Source organism: Syngnathoides biaculeatus, chromosome 4 (genome assembly GCF_019802595.1).
Source record: "Syngnathoides biaculeatus isolate LvHL_M chromosome 4, ASM1980259v1, whole genome shotgun sequence".
Lineage (NCBI taxonomy): Eukaryota > Metazoa > Chordata > Actinopteri > Syngnathiformes > Syngnathidae > Syngnathoides > Syngnathoides biaculeatus.
The window spans coordinates 32559005-32576064 of NC_084643.1; the positions used below are offsets into that span (position 1 = coordinate 32559005).

General features: G+C 43.3%; 1 protein-coding gene across 2 annotated transcripts in view; it reads right to left on the minus strand.

The window, feature by feature from the left end:
• Positions 1–645: 645 nt before the first annotated feature.
• Positions 646–17060, minus strand: part of pi4kab (phosphatidylinositol 4-kinase, catalytic, alpha b) — a 34170-nt gene continuing 17755 nt past the window's right edge. The window contains exons 30-55 of one of the 2 annotated variants that reach the window (XM_061816870.1): positions 14965–14979; positions 14781–14873; positions 13721–13877; positions 13509–13636; positions 13279–13437; positions 11379–11530; positions 11176–11283; positions 10958–11085; positions 10567–10725; positions 10405–10484; positions 10125–10324; positions 8669–8759; positions 7890–8057; positions 7756–7809; positions 7553–7673; positions 7346–7475; positions 5986–6129; positions 5824–5894; positions 4668–4774; positions 4488–4592; positions 4274–4399; positions 4085–4205; positions 2757–2916; positions 2597–2686; positions 1817–1900; positions 646–1721 (exon numbers count right to left, since the gene is read on the minus strand). In XM_061816870.1, coding sequence (XP_061672854.1) covers positions 1670–1721; positions 1817–1900; positions 2597–2686; positions 2757–2916; positions 4085–4205; positions 4274–4399; positions 4488–4592; positions 4668–4774; positions 5824–5894; positions 5986–6129; positions 7346–7475; positions 7553–7673; positions 7756–7809; positions 7890–8057; positions 8669–8759; positions 10125–10324; positions 10405–10484; positions 10567–10725; positions 10958–11085; positions 11176–11283; positions 11379–11530; positions 13279–13437; positions 13509–13636; positions 13721–13877; positions 14781–14873; positions 14965–14979 — 3003 coding nt within the window. In that variant the 3' untranslated portion in view covers positions 646–1669. The remainder of the gene's footprint in view (positions 1722–1816; positions 1901–2596; positions 2687–2756; positions 2917–4084; positions 4206–4273; positions 4400–4487; positions 4593–4667; positions 4775–5823; positions 5895–5985; positions 6130–7345; positions 7476–7552; positions 7674–7755; positions 7810–7889; positions 8058–8668; positions 8760–10124; positions 10325–10404; positions 10485–10566; positions 10726–10957; positions 11086–11175; positions 11284–11378; positions 11531–13278; positions 13438–13508; positions 13637–13720; positions 13878–14780; positions 14874–14964; positions 14980–17060) is intronic. The other variant, XM_061816871.1, reaches the window with a different exon arrangement.

Genomic DNA, 17060 nt, shown 5'->3' on the forward strand with positions numbered 1-17060 from the left:
GAAGAAAAATGAGAAAGAATATCTTAATTTACCTTTGGCGTTCGGCAACCATATGACGAGAACGATGAGTGACAAGCGGGGACAGAGGACGAGGCAAACTTTGACAGGCGAGAGAAAACATACGTACGAACGCATACCACTTAATTCCACTAAAGTTACTTGGGGCCCGTCGTGAATAAAGATGAATAAACTTGTAAAGAAACAAAAACATCACGAAAAAGTTGTACTTTTCCAGTGTGCTAGCATAATTCGGTGACAGTCGAGTGTCCAAGGGAAACACAAAGCATCATGGGTAAAGATTAACGTCCGTATTGGTTATGTCTTGGAAAAATATTTCACCCAGAGATCACATCCAGTTTATCTGTCTAGGTATACATAATGCAAAATGGAATAATATTTGAACTCAAAGCAAGCTTGGGGTGTCACAAATGTTGTTCTGTGCCGCCCTCTAGTGGAGAAAATAGAAAAATGAGGGGCGGGTTGCTGAAGTGATGTTACTGCAAATCCAGCAGAGGTTGGTAGAAGATTAGATATTGTACTTATGGAAGAGTACTGTTACTTTTGAGGAATATGTGTCAAGTAGATATAAAAGGTAGGCCTGCGAATATTTGAGACCATGAAAGTGATTAAAAAAAACTCAAGTACTGAGTGAGTATCTTCAGTTATTTATTTTTAAATCAGAGCATAAATGTCAAATTAAATGAAAATAAATATGAATCTGCAAGTTCTAATACTCCTGAACATTATCAGCTAATCTAAAACAAAATGTTACAAAATAAATCTGTCTCTATTATGCGAAATTAAAAACTATATTTTTATTTCATAAAATACACATATACAAGTCTGAATGCATGAGTGTTTTTTTTTTCCAATTAATATAATCTTTATTTGATTCGACATCCTGTTCATTCTGATCCAAAAGGCAAAAATATATAGAAAAAAGGAGACAGATTGGGTCACGAATATAAATGTACAAAGAGAGGCGGAATCTTTACAATCAGTTTTGTTACACCTAACACCAAAATTTGACTCGGCTGAAAAACATTCACCAACACCCCCCGAAAGCTTCATGGCAAGTGGACCAGAACCGAACTTTTTCCCCATTCAAACTGTCACCAACATCCAAACAAACAATATTTCATTTAAGTGAAAATAACAACCCTCCCCTCCCTCATTGGTAATTACAAATACCCCAGTAATTTTGTGCATCATCACCGTGGCAACCGTGACCCGCGTCGACAGTGCTACAAACGGGACGAGTGTCCATCCTCCGATTGGTCCGTGGAAAAAAAGGCGAGCCCCGGCATCACCATCAAGTACGAGACGCCAGAATAGGCCACCTTGGTCTGACTGCGATTGAAGTTTACGTTGCATTTTCATCAATAATCTTCTCAAAATTGGCACAAAGCATCGCATCAACATGCAAACTAACAGATTTAAGTGCACAAAAAAAGGCAAGATGCAACAGGATATTCATTCCTCAATAACGACGACGCGTAGCTCAGAAGGGAAATAAATTAAACGGGTAAGTCATTGACTATAAAAAGGCAAGATGACATCAACGAGCCACGCAAATTGATGGAGAACATTATTAAAAGCCACGCATACACACACACACACACACACACACGTGTGCCATCTATAGGTGCACATGCTCAGGCACAAGCGTTTAGTACGGGATCTGGTTTTGGTAATACTGGATCATGTCGTAGGTCCGACTCCTGCAGGAAAACCAGAAAAGACAATTGACGTGTAAATGAATGAATTTAGGGGCGGGGCAGGCTATTGGGAGGAACTTTGGGGTTTTGGTACCGACCGGCTGCTCAGGAAGCAGTTCTGGATGACTTTAATGATGAAGGCGGCTGCTTCTTTCTCACTTAATCCTGGGTTGAACCGCTGCCTACAGCAACAGAATCAGGAGAAACGTTACGCTACAGCACAGATGTCAAACTCAAGGCCCGGGGGCCAGATTCGTCCCGCCAAAAGATTTTATGTGGCCCGCGAAGGCACATTATTAGTATGAACTTCCATGTTTTTTTTTAATCAAATCTGTACCAAAATTGCAAAATATAGATATTGCAAGCATTATCGTGTATACACGCATCAGTAATACTTTCAAAGCACATTAACCTTCATTTCTAATTTCAAAACTAGCTCATAAATTTCAAGTGTAAATATGATGAGGTGAAAGATTTTCATGGTTTCACCGTCGTAACGGCCGTAACTACAACGTGGCCCGCGGCAAAAATGAGTTTGATGCCCCTGCACTACAGTAATCACAGTTCTGAGGACCGGGGTTCAAATCCCAGCCCCACCTGTGTGGAGTTTGCATGTTCTCCCCGTGCACTCTGGTGTCCTCCCGCATGCCAAAAATAAAATATGCATTCATTGCCGACTTTAAATTGCCCCTAAAAGTCTGATTGTGAGTGCGACTGTTATTTGTCTCCGTGTGCCCCGCGATTGCCTGACAACCAGTTCAGGGTGTACCCTGCCTCCTGCCTGATGACAGTTGGGATTGGCTCCAGCGCTCCCGTGACCCTCGTGAGGATGAGCGGCTTGAAATAACGGACGGATTGCAATAACGACAGTGACTCACTTGAGCAGCTTGATGGTTTGCCCTCTGAAACAGGGGAGCCCCGTGTCCAACATGAGGTTCACCAAGGAGACCACGCCATCCATGTAGGGTCTAAATTCACCAACCGGCGTCAAGATTATCACGGCGCGTCCAGAGTTGGTTTTGGTATCATAATACACACCTGACCGCGAGGTAACCCCTCACGCACATCTCCATGAACCACTTGAAGGGCGTGGCCTCCATCTTGCCGCCCATGATCATCACCATCTCGTCCGTCAGCTTGATGTCGGGCTCCCAGCCCAGGTTGCCGCCGGGGGAGCTTTCGAACATGAAGCCAAAGTCTAGGCATCAAATACACACGGAGTAAAACGGGTGGTTTTGGATTTGGGGCATGTGGGACAGGATCAAAATAGATTCAGCAGGTGGTGCAAAAAAACAAACAGAACACGCTATACTTAGATCCAATCGAAGGATTATCAGATGATCGGTATCAGGTGAAAAACTTAAAGGTCCACACTCATGAAATGCATGATTTTTAGTATGTTATGAATGAAAAAAAAGGAAGCTGGAATGGACCCATCTGTTTTTGTTTTTTTTTTTTTTTTTTAAACCACAAAACATGATTTTGACGTGTATGGCTTTTTTTAACTCCCGCCATGAAAATCCTGTCGAGGGATTTGTTTTCGAGAAGAAGCAGGAAGTGACGTCAGTAGCAGTAGCGCACTCAGGCGGCCTCGTCTGTTTATACTATTTTTACACGCTGGAAGGTAGCTCTTTGTTCCCTCGTGGAAGCCAAAATGCCGGCTCGTTGCATTGCTGGATATTGCTCAAACACTCAGGAGGATAGATTTACCGTTCATAAGTTTCCAAGAGACACCGTTTGTCGTGAAAAATGGATTGCACGGCGGACGGCTCGGCCTTGTCGACAAGGCGATTGGCTCGTCGCTGGCGAGCCCGACGCGGAAGGTGTCCGACGCGCACATCGACACATTTAGCACCCCTGTCATACGTATGTGGATCTTTTGTTATGTTATGAGAGACGGATTACGTGGTCCCCCCCAAACTATTATTGTTATTTTTTTAGTAGCTGTTTGGCCGTGATCCGCATATCATCTAAATTTGGCTCAAAACAATAGGGTAATATTGCCACGGTAACTTCACTCAGTTGTGAGATGTTCTCTTCTTTGAAAAGAGCTTCCGTGTCTGAAGGGGTGTGTCCTATAGTAGGGGCCACGGCGTGTTTTCAATGGCGAATGTCCCAGTGTAACGTCACGGACAGTAGATGCAGCCAATATGGCGACCACTTCGATGTCGTAGAATGACACTTTTGCAACTTTGCGCATGGATGACGCGCTCTCCGCTCATTTTTTTTTTTAATATAGACATTGAAGTGAATAATGCTATATGTATTTTTCATTACAATATCTATTCGACAATGTTTATAGCGATGACACTTGACCTTTAAAGTTTACTTTCAACCCGGGTGCACACACGCAACGACACACTCACCGATGTGGATGAGGTGTCCCTGGCTGTCCAGCATGATGTTGCCGTTGTGCCGGTCTTTAATCTGCAACAGGAAGAGCAGCAGGCTGTACGCCGCCATGCTGCGAATGAAGTTGTACCGCGCCTGCAAGGGGCGACACGGAGCAGCGAGTCTCACCAGTGCGACAGATGACCGGACGTCCGAAATGTTACCTTCTGGAACGCCAGCGTCGATTCATCGCCGTACTGGTTGCGGAAATAGTCGTACATCCCGAAGTCCGTCTGGCGGCCGAGCTGATCCCGGGACTTGCAGTCTGGAATGCACTCGATCACGCCGCACTGTCAGCCAGCAAATGCAGGTTACACGAGAAAGTTGAGTTGATTGTTCAGCTCAGCAACGCGGCCGTCGTTTTCGAGTAAGTCTTACTCCTGGAGCAGTGGCCACCACCCTGTAAGGAAAAACGTAGAGGTCCAAGCCCACCAGTTGGAAGATGTTCTTGAACAGGCTGATGATCTGAAGTGCCAGCATGTCCTGAACACAAACGGAACACTTAGTACGAGACGAAATCGTGGGAACATTCGAGCCGCCTCAACGGAAGGTCAGTACTTGTCTGCAGTCGTCGCCCACTTTAAAGATGGCCGCCTGCCAGCAGATTTGCTTGGCCTCCTCTTCGCTTTTTTCATCTTCCGCAGAGTCGGAGCAGCACCGCAGACCTGAAGGGAAGAAGAAGAGCAGTAATCGGGTCAGACCATCAACGTCATGTTGAAGTTGCAGTAAATTTTTGTTTATGCAACTCTACCTTGCACAGTGCATAAGTCAAAATGTGCCGTCGTCCATTGTTAACCTTCCTCTCGTACAACATAACGACAGTTAAATTGTTTGAAAACCCCTCATAAGGCCGTAAATATAAAACAGTGTTCCGGCACTCTATTTTTATTGATGATTTCAAAAAAACTTTTTTTTTTTTTTTAGAGTATACTGTACTTATTTTTTCAATTTATCAAATTCCAGGATAACTGTAATTTCTTCTCTCTATATTGAATTTTCAATGATTGCGTTCTGGAACTTATCCATCGCAATTATAAACCCATGCGTGGGCAGCGTCACATTTTTGGGACATCATGATTTTCACGCATTATATCCTTCAGTATAAGTTTTAACATGAAGCCATAATTTGGTATCTGGAGAGGATAACTCATTGGTCAAAGTTAGCACGGAGTTATTTCCCTTTCCTTGCTGACCCAACATGGCCGCCTCAAGTACACATGGAACGTTTTCCGAGAGAGGAAAGGGAGAAAGGTCAGTATGCAATGTAGTTTGTCTTCAAAATGCTAATCCCTCAGTATTATTAATGCGCAAGTGTCGTTCTAGAATAAGGAATTAATTAATAAACATATCTCTAGGATATACCACTTCAGACAACTGATAACATACCCGTCCCAGTTTTGGGACGCTGACCGCGAGAGGGTACATCTTTTTTTGCTCTTTTGTTTTATGCGTTAAACGAAAAAGAAGTGTTATTTCCTTGATTGTGGCCTCTTAGGAGACTTTTATCTCAATAAGGCATAAAATTGCCACCCTGCCCATGAATGGGTTGGGGGGGGGTTGACAAAGGTTTCTGTCCAAATGCAACTTCCAGAATTGACACCTTTTTAAACCTTCGAATCACATTTCCATGACTTTCTTGCATGCGCGGGACCTTTGACGTGTTTGTACACGAATGTCAGAGAGTACAACACAATACAAACGTGAGTGACAATACCTTCTTTTTCTAGCTCGCTGACTCCACACCTCTTCACTTTAAATTTGGCCAGGTAAGGAGCTTTGGCAGCACTGAACACATTGACAAGATTCGGTGTTACGTATTACGGGGATGGGCGCCGAAAAGGAACGTTCAGCGCAAACACCGGGGGGGGGGCTGCACCTTTGCATTGGAGTCCCAGATTTGTAGTCTATATCAAAGACGATGGCCTCGGGGTTGCTGGGTAGATAGCAGCCAGGCTGGACTTTGATTTGCGAGAGCGCTTCCAGGCAGGCCTTTTTGCGCTCCTCCCCTTTTGGAAAAGGTCTGATTGAGAGAAACAAAATATGACGCGAGTGAGCACGCATGCACGGGCATCTCACAGAACGACTCGACGCTACGGGTGACAGCTCGACTCTGTCGTCGTTCACAAGAGAGAAACATTCGCCCCCGGAAGGTTGCCATTATTGTCTTAATGAGGACTGAGGGGAATTTTGTCAGCTGAGTGGGACACATCACAGGACAAATAATTAGCTTCAGTGAGCAGCTTCCAGACCGGCGCGTAAAGGGAGAGACGCTAAAGCACGCGACACTTTGGAGATGATAGACCGAGGTGTTTCGAGAAGGGAGCTCAAGGCGGGAGACGAGCAAAACATGCAAACACATGGGAAAACTACATGTTGTCAACAAAGCAACTATCAAGAGGGCCTGGTTTGACGGTGATCTGGGTCCAGTTCTTGTTTACGTTTCTGTACAATACTTTCATTAACACTGAAACCAACTGCAACTAAATATGCAGCTTGAATGTAGATTCTTAACATTTAACCACATTTCTATGGAACAGAGGGGAAAACTAACAGTCTAATAATATGCACAACAACTAAATACCGTAATTCCCAGCCTACAGAGCGCACCTGGTTATAAGCCTCACCGAGTACATTTGTAAAGGAAATACCATTTGGTACATATATAGGCCGCAGCCGTGTAAAAGCCGCAACTGCCCACATTGAAACACGAGATATTTACAAAGAAAGACTGTACACAGAATTTAATGCTAGCGCCGCTGCGCGAACGATAGCGCCGCACTAACGCTAGCACCACACTAACAGGGACAGTTAAAAAAAAACATACTGGTAAAAAAAAATCACTGAGATACGGCTGTAACACAGGGCCGACCGGTAATAGTCACTTCCTCGGCACATATATTCCACCAGTCTGACTCTTACCTTTTCCGGTCGAGTGCCCCCTTGCGGCGGTTAGAAAAAATGCACATATTAGCCGCATCACCGCATAAACTGCAGGGTTAAAAGCGTGTGGAAAAAATTTGCAGCTTATAGGCCGGAAATTACGGTACTTCATATCTATTTTTAGTGTCTGGCACCCTCATTTTGCCTTGATTGCTTCAAGAAACAGCTGATTACACAACACGACGCGACTAAAATGAACACGAGAGAATTAAACTGCTTTTGTTGCCGACCTTAATCTTACAATGTGTATTGTGATACGATCTTTCCGTATTCATGCACAGCTCGTGTTTTCCTACTTGATCGTGGCCGACACGTTGGTGATCTTGTTGAAGAAGTCAAACTCCCGCTGGTAGAAATCCTTGGCAGGTCCAGACAAGGAGCCTGTAATCTCCTCCACCATTTGCTCCAACAGCTCGCCAATATCGGCTGCAGGAATGGGGAAAGGGGGGGGGGGGGGTTTACTTGAGAATATTGGATCCGTTGTGTCGTGAGCGTTATCTTACGGTCTTTCTGGTGGGCTTCCTCATCCAGATAAATGTTGGTCTTCATGTTCCAGATGAATTGGTGAGCCAGGAGCTGCGACTTCTGAGCGGCCCACAGGATGTATTCCCTCACGTAACCCATCTAGACCGAGAGACAGCCAGCCTCATTCAAACAACAAAGCTAGGGCCTGCAAGTGTTTGGATATCAAAACTCGTATGTTCACCTTGTCGTAGCGAAGGGCCTGGACAATTTGAGGAATGTAAAACAAGATGGCGTCCTAGAAAAAGTCATCAAAACGTATTAGTAGTTCAAACCGTCACTAAAAATACCAACGCAACAGGTGATGCGTGAGCGTACAGGGGGGAACGAGCGGAGCACTTTGACCCCGTATTGCGCCGTGAGCGGGTGGGGAGGGTACATGGACGAGAAGTAGGACAGTCCCGTTGGCGGATCCGCGGGCGCCCAGCAGAGGATGTGACTCAGTTCGGGGGAGTCGGCGTCGATCGTGTGCAAAGTCACCAGAAACTGAAGAGGAAAAACACACGCACATTAAAAACATCACTCAAACGGCCAGAATAGCATCATCATCTGAATGATGCAGCCCATAAGAGGGACATCTTCTCCTTCCTGCCTCATCATTTACATGATACACATGAGAGGCTCATTAACACATACATTAAGCACCCTGGATGGAAATGGCAGGGAGTGGAGGGTCAACTCATGAAGCGCATTCTTTCCCCAAAGACGTAACAGGTCACGGTAAAAGATTTTGGAAGAGCTCAGCGCTTTAAGATGTAAATGGCATTTGTTAGTGTTAAGGCCTTGAGTAGAACACAATTTCGCTTCTGTTGCGTTTGAACCTTCACCTTTGGACAGTGATACCGAATAAATAAATACAGATGCTAGATTTTTGCCTTGGGAAAGAGACGCCTTGTCGACAAAATAGGCTGGTAATGAAACACCTTTTAAATTGATCAATAAATCAATTGGGAGTTGTACGGTTCAATGCTTCCAAAATGGTGGGACTACAAGGCCTCTTCAGAACTTTTCTGAGCGTGCCGCAGTGCACCTGGCAAGGTCCAGAACGACATGTTTGAACTTGCACAAAAGCCTGGCACGAAGCCCGGCGAGCTCACCTTGACCGCTTCAGGGACGTCACACACAGCAGCGGGATCCAGACGCACAAGACGCGTCACCTCGGACACGATCGCTTCAGTGTGTTTAAACCTGAGGCCGAGGAAAGAAAAATCGGGGAAATGTCAATAACATTTTATTTATATTGTGAACCACGTGAATGGAAGGTGACGGGGACAGAGTTTTGTCATGAAAGGTGAAAAAAAAAACCCCACAAGTAATTTACATTCTCCTTTAAAATGGGGAATATTTTAGAGATATGTTGCTTTCACAAAATGCACCAGAAGTCTCTGTACCTAACAACCCAGGTTAAACCAACCCCCCCATGAAGATTTTCTTTTTCAGTCTAGAATGCGTCACTTCCAGAGGTCTGCAGAATAGCCACAAAACATACTTTTCTGATTTTACCAGGTTTCACGAAAATGTACTTTGAAAACTTGGCCTCTATGAGAGTCACATGACAGCGGCCATCGTGGCACGTCTTTCAGAGAAACCAAAACATAATCGATCACACTCATAAGAGAATACACATAAAAGTAGCGAGTGAAATGGAGTTAAGTGTAACAAAGTAAAAGTAGTGTTTTTCTTCCAGAACAAAAATACTCAACTAAAAGTACAAAGTATGTTGTATCAAAACTACACTGTAGTAATAATAAGTAATAATAATAGTAATGGAAATGTAGTGTTACTACCCACCTCTGATCATTTCAACTACACTTCCTGAACACCAATTTCTACTTCCCCATTTGACAATCTTTTATTTTGTAGTAGGGGCACAACACGGCCCAAAAGAGATGAAGAAACGCAACTACCGACTTTTTTCTCACGCTTTCAACCCTATGGTTTATGCGGTGATTTGGCTAATTTGTACATTTTCTCTAACGACCGCAAGGGGGCATTCGGGCGGAAAAGGTAAATGCGAGACTGGTGGAATATATGTGCCGAGGAAGTGACTTTTACCGGTCTGGCTCTGTTAGCGCCGCGCTAGCGTTAGCTAACTCTCTGTGTACCATCTTTCTTTGTAAATCGCGTGTTTGAATTTGGGTTTCAAAGTTGGGCACTTGCGGCTTTTACACACCTGCGGCGTATGTATGTACCAAATGGTATTTCCTTTACAAATGTACTGGGTGAAGCTTATAACCAGGTGCGCTCTGTAGGCCAGGAATTCTGGTAGCTGTATTTGTGAACAGCGAACCATGAAATTTGTGGAAAATACTATACTGTAGTAACAAAAGCATTTCAAGCAAACAAGTTTTTCTTTTTTTTTTTTTTTTTAGATTAGATTTTAGATTTTAGTTGAGAAAAAAAAAAAATACTGTGAAATGCATCCCAGGCCAGAAGCCTGGTGATACTTTTAAAGATAAGATACAGTAAATACTTTTGTACTTTCACTGTTTGTTTTTTAACGTCTTCTGTACCAATCTCAGAATCTGACTTGTATGGATGGGCTCAGCATACCTAGCAGGCAGCTGCAGCGCCAGGTATGGCGTGATGCTCCACGCCAAGTTGACGTTGTCCTTCCACTGTTTCTCCGTCAAGCTGATGTATTTGGACCTCCAGTTGGCGATGCTGGTCTCCACGGATTGCTCTGTGGCGATGGCGAGCTCTTGAGTTGACAAGGGGTTGTACCACGTCGTCAGCCGCTCGATCTCGCTGGCCTGCAATACAGCAAAGCGGCACTTAGCACCTTTCAATGCATTTTTATGTCGATATAGAAAGTGTGATCAAATATAAATACCAGTAAAGCCAGTAAAAGGGTACGACGTTTCATGTAGTACTTGTGCAGTTGGGAGCCTCTGTTGCTTTTTTTGGAGAGACCTTAAACAATCCAGGAGAAGCACATCAGAAATACATCACAGACGTTGTAGTTTTTGAAAATTTGAGAATGTGTGACTTCCACCTGATTTCTTGGATATGGTGGACATTCCAGAGGACAGAGGGTAGGTGTTAATCCAGCCCTGAGCCACCTGCTGCCTCTGACCCATCGCCGCATCCAGGTTACCGCGGCTGTCCGTCACCGCCATCACCGACAAGCTGTTCACTGACATGTCTTGTGGATCTAAACGAGGCCGCGTATTTGCATTGACCATTTCAGTGCGCCGCAGGGCAACGAGGAATGTTACACTTCCTTCCCACGACATTCGATACTCTCACAGAATCCATTACAAGAGCGGTAGTGAAAATTATTTTGCAAAAATAACAACTCACTTCATTAACCTTATTGCAGTGTGCATGAGTACCTAATGTCGTGGCCAGGCAGTGTGCAATATATTGTGTTTAGTGTGCCGAACCTGGGGGAACAAGCTGGTTGGCAGCCAGATACTTTTTGTCTGACTGCAGGCAAGCGTAAAACTTGATTATGATGCTGATGTCTTCTCTCAACCTCTGGTCAGCCTGAGTGGGAAACTTGGGATTGACGCTAGAAGAGTTTAAAAAAAAAAAAAACAAACAAGTGAAATGGATGCAGTGGTGAGTTTCTTTCCTCCCCTGTAACTCTCATATTTGCTACCTGAAATAGTCAAACGCCGTGGAATAGATCCTCTCTCGCAGTACATTTTTGATGGTGGCGTTTGTCACCACGTCAGCATGCAGAAGAGTTAAACCCAGAGTGAGCAGTCTACAGTAACACAGAGAGAGCAAAATGGTGTTATTGTGATGAACACATTTTTTTCCACAGTTGCTGATGATTCATTAGGTACGGAAAAAGCACACCTAAATCTCGGTCCGATGGCTGCCACGTGCGTGTTCAAGTTGCTTTTGGTTCCTCCCACGCTAAGAGACAGCGACCTCTGCAGGATGGTGGTGAAAATCTCCACCTGGTCCGAGCTGCTGTACTTGGCTATCTCGAACCTCTGCACCAGAAACTGGAAGAAGATCAAAATTCAAGGAGCTTATTGCTGTGCTGTGTTAAAGTCAAATCAAGGTCTCCCTACGATGTAAAACAGAGATCCAGAAGGAAGAGTTCCAGCCTAATCATTGGTCGATTGGTTTATTAATCTGCTATATCTGTAACGTCACATTACCAAAGCCTCAAAAACAAGTCGGCAGGCTTCCTGTGGTTGCTGATGTTACGGCTGCAACGAGTAATGGAATGATTTTTTGTATTTCAAGTGAGAATATTTTTTTTGGGCTGCCTATGGGATCCAATTACCGTAATTTCCGGCCTACAGAGTGCACTGGATTATAAACCTCACTCAGTACATTTGTAAAGGAAATACCATTTGGGACATACATAAGACGCACCTGTGTAAAAGCTGCAAGTGCCCACATTGAAACACGAGATATTTACAAAGAAAGATGGTACACGGAAAAAGTTTTCAAAGTTTTAAGACCTTAGCTTATCTTAACATAGCAACAACACGGTAGCACAAACAGGGTTAGTAAAAAAAAAAAACATACCTGTAAAAAAAAAAAAAAAAAAAAAGCTACACATTAGCAACACAGTACGACAGCAGTAACGGAAAAAAAAATAATAATAATAAAAACATACCTAAATCACTGGGACACGGCAGTAACACAACAGAGACACGCTAATGCGGTGCAAATGCTAGTGCAGCGCTAACAGGCCCGGTTTAAAAAAAAAAACAAAAAAAAAAAAACATACCGATAAAAATCACTGAGATGCGGCAGTAACATGCTATTGCAGCACTAACAGGGCCGGTTAAAAAAAAAAAAAAAACAAAAAAAAAAAACATACCGGTAAAAGTCACTTCCTCGGCACATCTATTCCATTGGTCTCACTCTTACCCTTTCCGCGCGAGTGCCCCCTTGTGGCCATTAAAAAAAAATACACAAATTAGCCGCATCACCGCATAAACCGCAGGGTTGAAAGCGTGTGGAAAAAAAGTCGCGGCTTATCGGCCGGAAATTTCGGTAACTCATTCACTGCAAGACCTCTCAGTTTGACGCTATTGATACATACACTAGTTGCCTGTTGGTGGCAGGTAGGAGTTAAATTGTGAAGCAGACACACTAGCGCAATATAGTTATGTTGTACATGAGCAAAGGTGGTGGAAGCGGAGCATCCGTTTTTTTGATTCAACAAGCGTGAAATAAATGGCAACTAGTTGGTAGTTTGCAAGGAGGAGAAGATGGAGATGATGTCAGAAGACAATAGTGAGGAAAAAAAAAAAAGAGAACGTTCTGAAAGTGTAGGATGATTTCAGACTGAGATGAAAACCAAACGCTGGTGACATCTCTCAAGCAAAACACAGAAAAACCAAAATGAACGTCACGCAAATCAATGAGTTCAACGTTAAAGCAGCTTACTAGGATAACGTTTGGCCAGCTAAAAATGTGGTAGGAAACTCGAATACTAAAATATTCGATCGCTGCTGACTTAGCCGATAGCTGACCTGCAGTCACTCGCAAAAAACACTGTTTGATGACATGATAGAAGACAAACTTATTATGGAAAAAAAAATATTTACGGCTGGTGTCTTCGGACAAAAGTTATATGAATTAATTTGTTCACACAAATAGGATATGGTATACAAAGATGGAAGGAAGTGCGCATATGGTGGATTGATTCAAAAAAGGTGTGTCCCACGACTCTTTTTCACGATGGTGTAGAACGTTTGTGGTGTAAGTGCGATCGAGCCCTGTCACTGACCTCAATCCACAGGAAGTGGGGTACGACGTCAGGTGCGCAGGGTGCAGGTTGGCTCTCTTCTGACACGGCCAGTGGGCCGGCCTCCTCCTTGGTGACGGAGAACAAACCCTTTTTCAGCTCCACCGTCATCTGCCAAGCACCTGCCATCTCACGCATGAGCTGGACACGCAGACAAGGGGATTTACTCGGTCATTGCTCAAAAGTCCATAACCACGTAAAATGATACTCACTGGTACTTCAACCCCATTGTGCGCGGCCAGCAGCCACTCCCAACACGCGATGGCCGTTTCCATGCCGTGCTCGGTGAACATTTTCAGGGGCGACCAGCACAAATGGTGCAGCAGCTGAGGGTTGCAGTCTGACAGCAGAGGAGACTTGAATCAAGCCAAAACCTCAATTGTGCAATTTTGCAATTCTGCAGTTTTTGTGCAGAATCACGCACTTTTGGTGATTATAAGCAGGGCTGCCATCTTGAACATGGCCTGGGTGAAAGCCTCGGGATCTTGGCTGTCCAGAGCAGTCATCATCTGCTCAATCATCAACTTGTTCAGGTCTGACTGACTGTGCGTTGCCTCGGAAAACTGGATCATACCCGCCACCTGATGACAAACACACCCGCCGTGATCTTTTATAGATTATTCGACAAAAAACATATGAAATAATGTGCTTATCTGTAATAATATTAAAGACAATATGTAAATGTATTTATTTATGTTATGAGTGTTTTCATCGATTACAGTGGAAGCGTTGAGATTTAAGATGATTCGTGTGTTAACAAATAAGCTCCAAAAATGATTTTAAGGACCTCATCTAGGTTTGGAAATACATTTTTTTTTAAATTCCAAAATTTTTGTTGATCAAAACATTAAATCTTTAGTGACAAATATTATTCATTCGACACCTGGAACATACATAACTAGTAACTTAAGATCTCATATAATTTTAATACATTTCAAAAGCAGCACAAAGTGGCTGAAATTACTGTAATTTCTGGCCTATAACCCGTGACTTTTTTCACACGCTTTCAACCCTGCGGTTTATGCGGTGTTGCGGATAATTTGTACATTTTTTTCTAGCGGCCGCAAAAGGGCACTCGAGCAGAAAAGGTAAGAGTGAGACTGAATAATAAATAATAATAAATAAAAATGTGCCGAGGAAGTGACATTTGCCGGTCCGACCATGTTAGAGCTGCGCTAGCATGTTACTGCCACGTCTCAATGATTTTTACCAGTATGTTTATTTATTTATTTATTTATTTTTACCAACACTGTTAGTGCGGCGACGTTAGCGTTAAACTCTCTCTGGACCTTCTTTCTTTGTATATATCTCGTGTTTCAATGTCGGTTTCAATGTGGGCACTTGCGGCTTTTACACAGCTGCGGCGTATGTATGTACCAAATGGTATTTCCTTTACAAATGTACTGGGTGAGGCTTATAACCAGGTGCGCTCTGTTGGCCGGGAATTACGATACACACATCTTCAGAAAAGAAGTACAGTATACCTCTCCAGTGTATCGGTTGCGCAGGTTGAGGGACGCCATGAAGTTGGAGTAATCTCGTTTCACACATGCTGGCCTTTCGGTCAGCTGGGTGGTCTGGAGGGGGCAAAAACAATGAGTCACTTGCGGCTCGACAATCGACAAATGGGACACGCGCCGTCTCTCTGTAATCAGTGCTCAAACCAACCTGAGGGAACGCAGCCTACGGTGCGGCGCAGAGGAGGGCACCGTCATAACCGGTTAGCCAAATGGGCAACCGTCCATCCAAATAACCCACCATTCCATTGCAGCCAAGTAACCAGGTAACCAGCAAAATCCGTAAAGTAGCCAACCAACCAGGCAGATGGTTTGATAGAGACAAATAAAAGAAATAAAGCAAATGAAAGACACAAATAGCAGAAAGCGAGCCCACAAACGCACACACTGTACGTCACATGCACCACAAATGGAAACACAGCACGACTGTACACATGCATTAGTACGTAAGGAGAATCACAAAGTAAGCCGCTGTATTAGTAGTACTGTATTACAATACCGCAGTGCTGCAAAATTAATAAACACAGATACACCGCAATATAAATGGAGTAGAATAAGGAATATTTGTGTAAGTAAGCAAAAACTTTCTATCACAAAACTTAAAACAGCAGTAATAAAATAAAAGTTGGTATGCATTTGACGGCAATCATAAATGCCCGTTGAGAAGGATGACATAATTAAAACAATAAAGCTTAAGTTCATCAGAGGATCCAGAGAAAATATTTTATATGACGATACTAACATCTGTTTCTTGTGCAGTAAACATTTGAACGTGAGGGATATCGATAGTGTCAATAATATTTAGCGTAATGAACGACGCTTATATGGACGTAAGCTGCTGTAAACTGTATGAAACACATCGACATGCACAAGTAATAAACAACGTGTTGGTGCAACTCACAAATGTTCGGAGCAAGCAGCTAAAAAGCGCATTTGCCATTCAGTTGGGATAACGGCACCAATAGAGCTCGTGCACGTGACGTCACCATATTGCCGGTCAAAAAGAGCTGCTCGACAGTGTGCGGGACGTTGAACCGGAGCACAATATACACAATGCCCGAGACTTGTTGCGCTGTTGGTTGTTACAACAGACGAGACAGATATTCAAAGAGATCACTCTATGGAATACCAGCGGATAAAATATTGATGGATTTCGGCGATTAAACATGATGGATGGTGCCCAACCAAATACACACAAATGTGTCGCGATCACTTCAAGTAGGAATTATTCTTCTCAATATCAAATTCCCAAGAAGTATTTATAATGACAAGTTGGCTCATTTGAAAACAATGAGAAAAAAAATGACAGAACGTCGTCTCCAACATTCACAGAGTGTGTTGCAGTCACACGTTAATGTTCGGTAAACCTCTTTCCTTTTTTCCTAATATACATTGTTCTCAAATGAGTCCAATGCATATTTAAAAAAAAGAAAATAAACCCCCGGTCACACAGAGGTTTACCGAAGTCCAACGTGTGGCCGTAATGCACTTCCGTGTACGGGGGCTGAAGCCTATCCTAGCGGTTTATTTTCATTTTCTTTTTTTAAGTACGCATTGGACTCAATTGAGAACAATGCATTTTAAAAAAAAAAATGTCTGTAATGGAGAAATTTACCAAAGTTTAACGTGTGGTATATGAAGGATATGAACCCGCTGTCTTTTTTTTTTTTCCCTCAATCATAGTTAATGAATGCGAGATTGTGTAAAACCAGGGGTCATTTATTTAAATATTGGTATTTGTATTGAAAAAAAATCTCGAGTGGCTCCATCGCTATGTGGGATTTATTCTTGATTAAGAACAGGTCCAGCAACGAAATATTTGTATACGTACAGACTTTGCTACGCTTTTAAACTTTTCCATGTAAATCTCGACGACTTACTCACCAGATCCACCTGTAGATCCAGTTGTCCAAGACAAGCGGAAGCGGGGTAATAGTCCAGTTTCTTATCGACGAAAACATCGACTTCGGCATTAAATGTGGGTCCTCTATGCCAAGTGTTTCTCATTTTTTTTACGTACCGTATCGGACAAAACTCTGGGCGTCGTGCTATAGGATGTATTTTCGTGTTGTCTCAAATCGACTTAGCATTAAGAATCCTTTGTTTGACCGACACTTCCAGCCAGTGACGTGATTTGATGACGCACGTGCACGAGCTCTATACAGTACTTTGCTGGATTTTCTACAAGGGTAATTTAATGTCTCCTTAACTTCACCTGGATGCCATATTTATTGATAAAGAATCTCT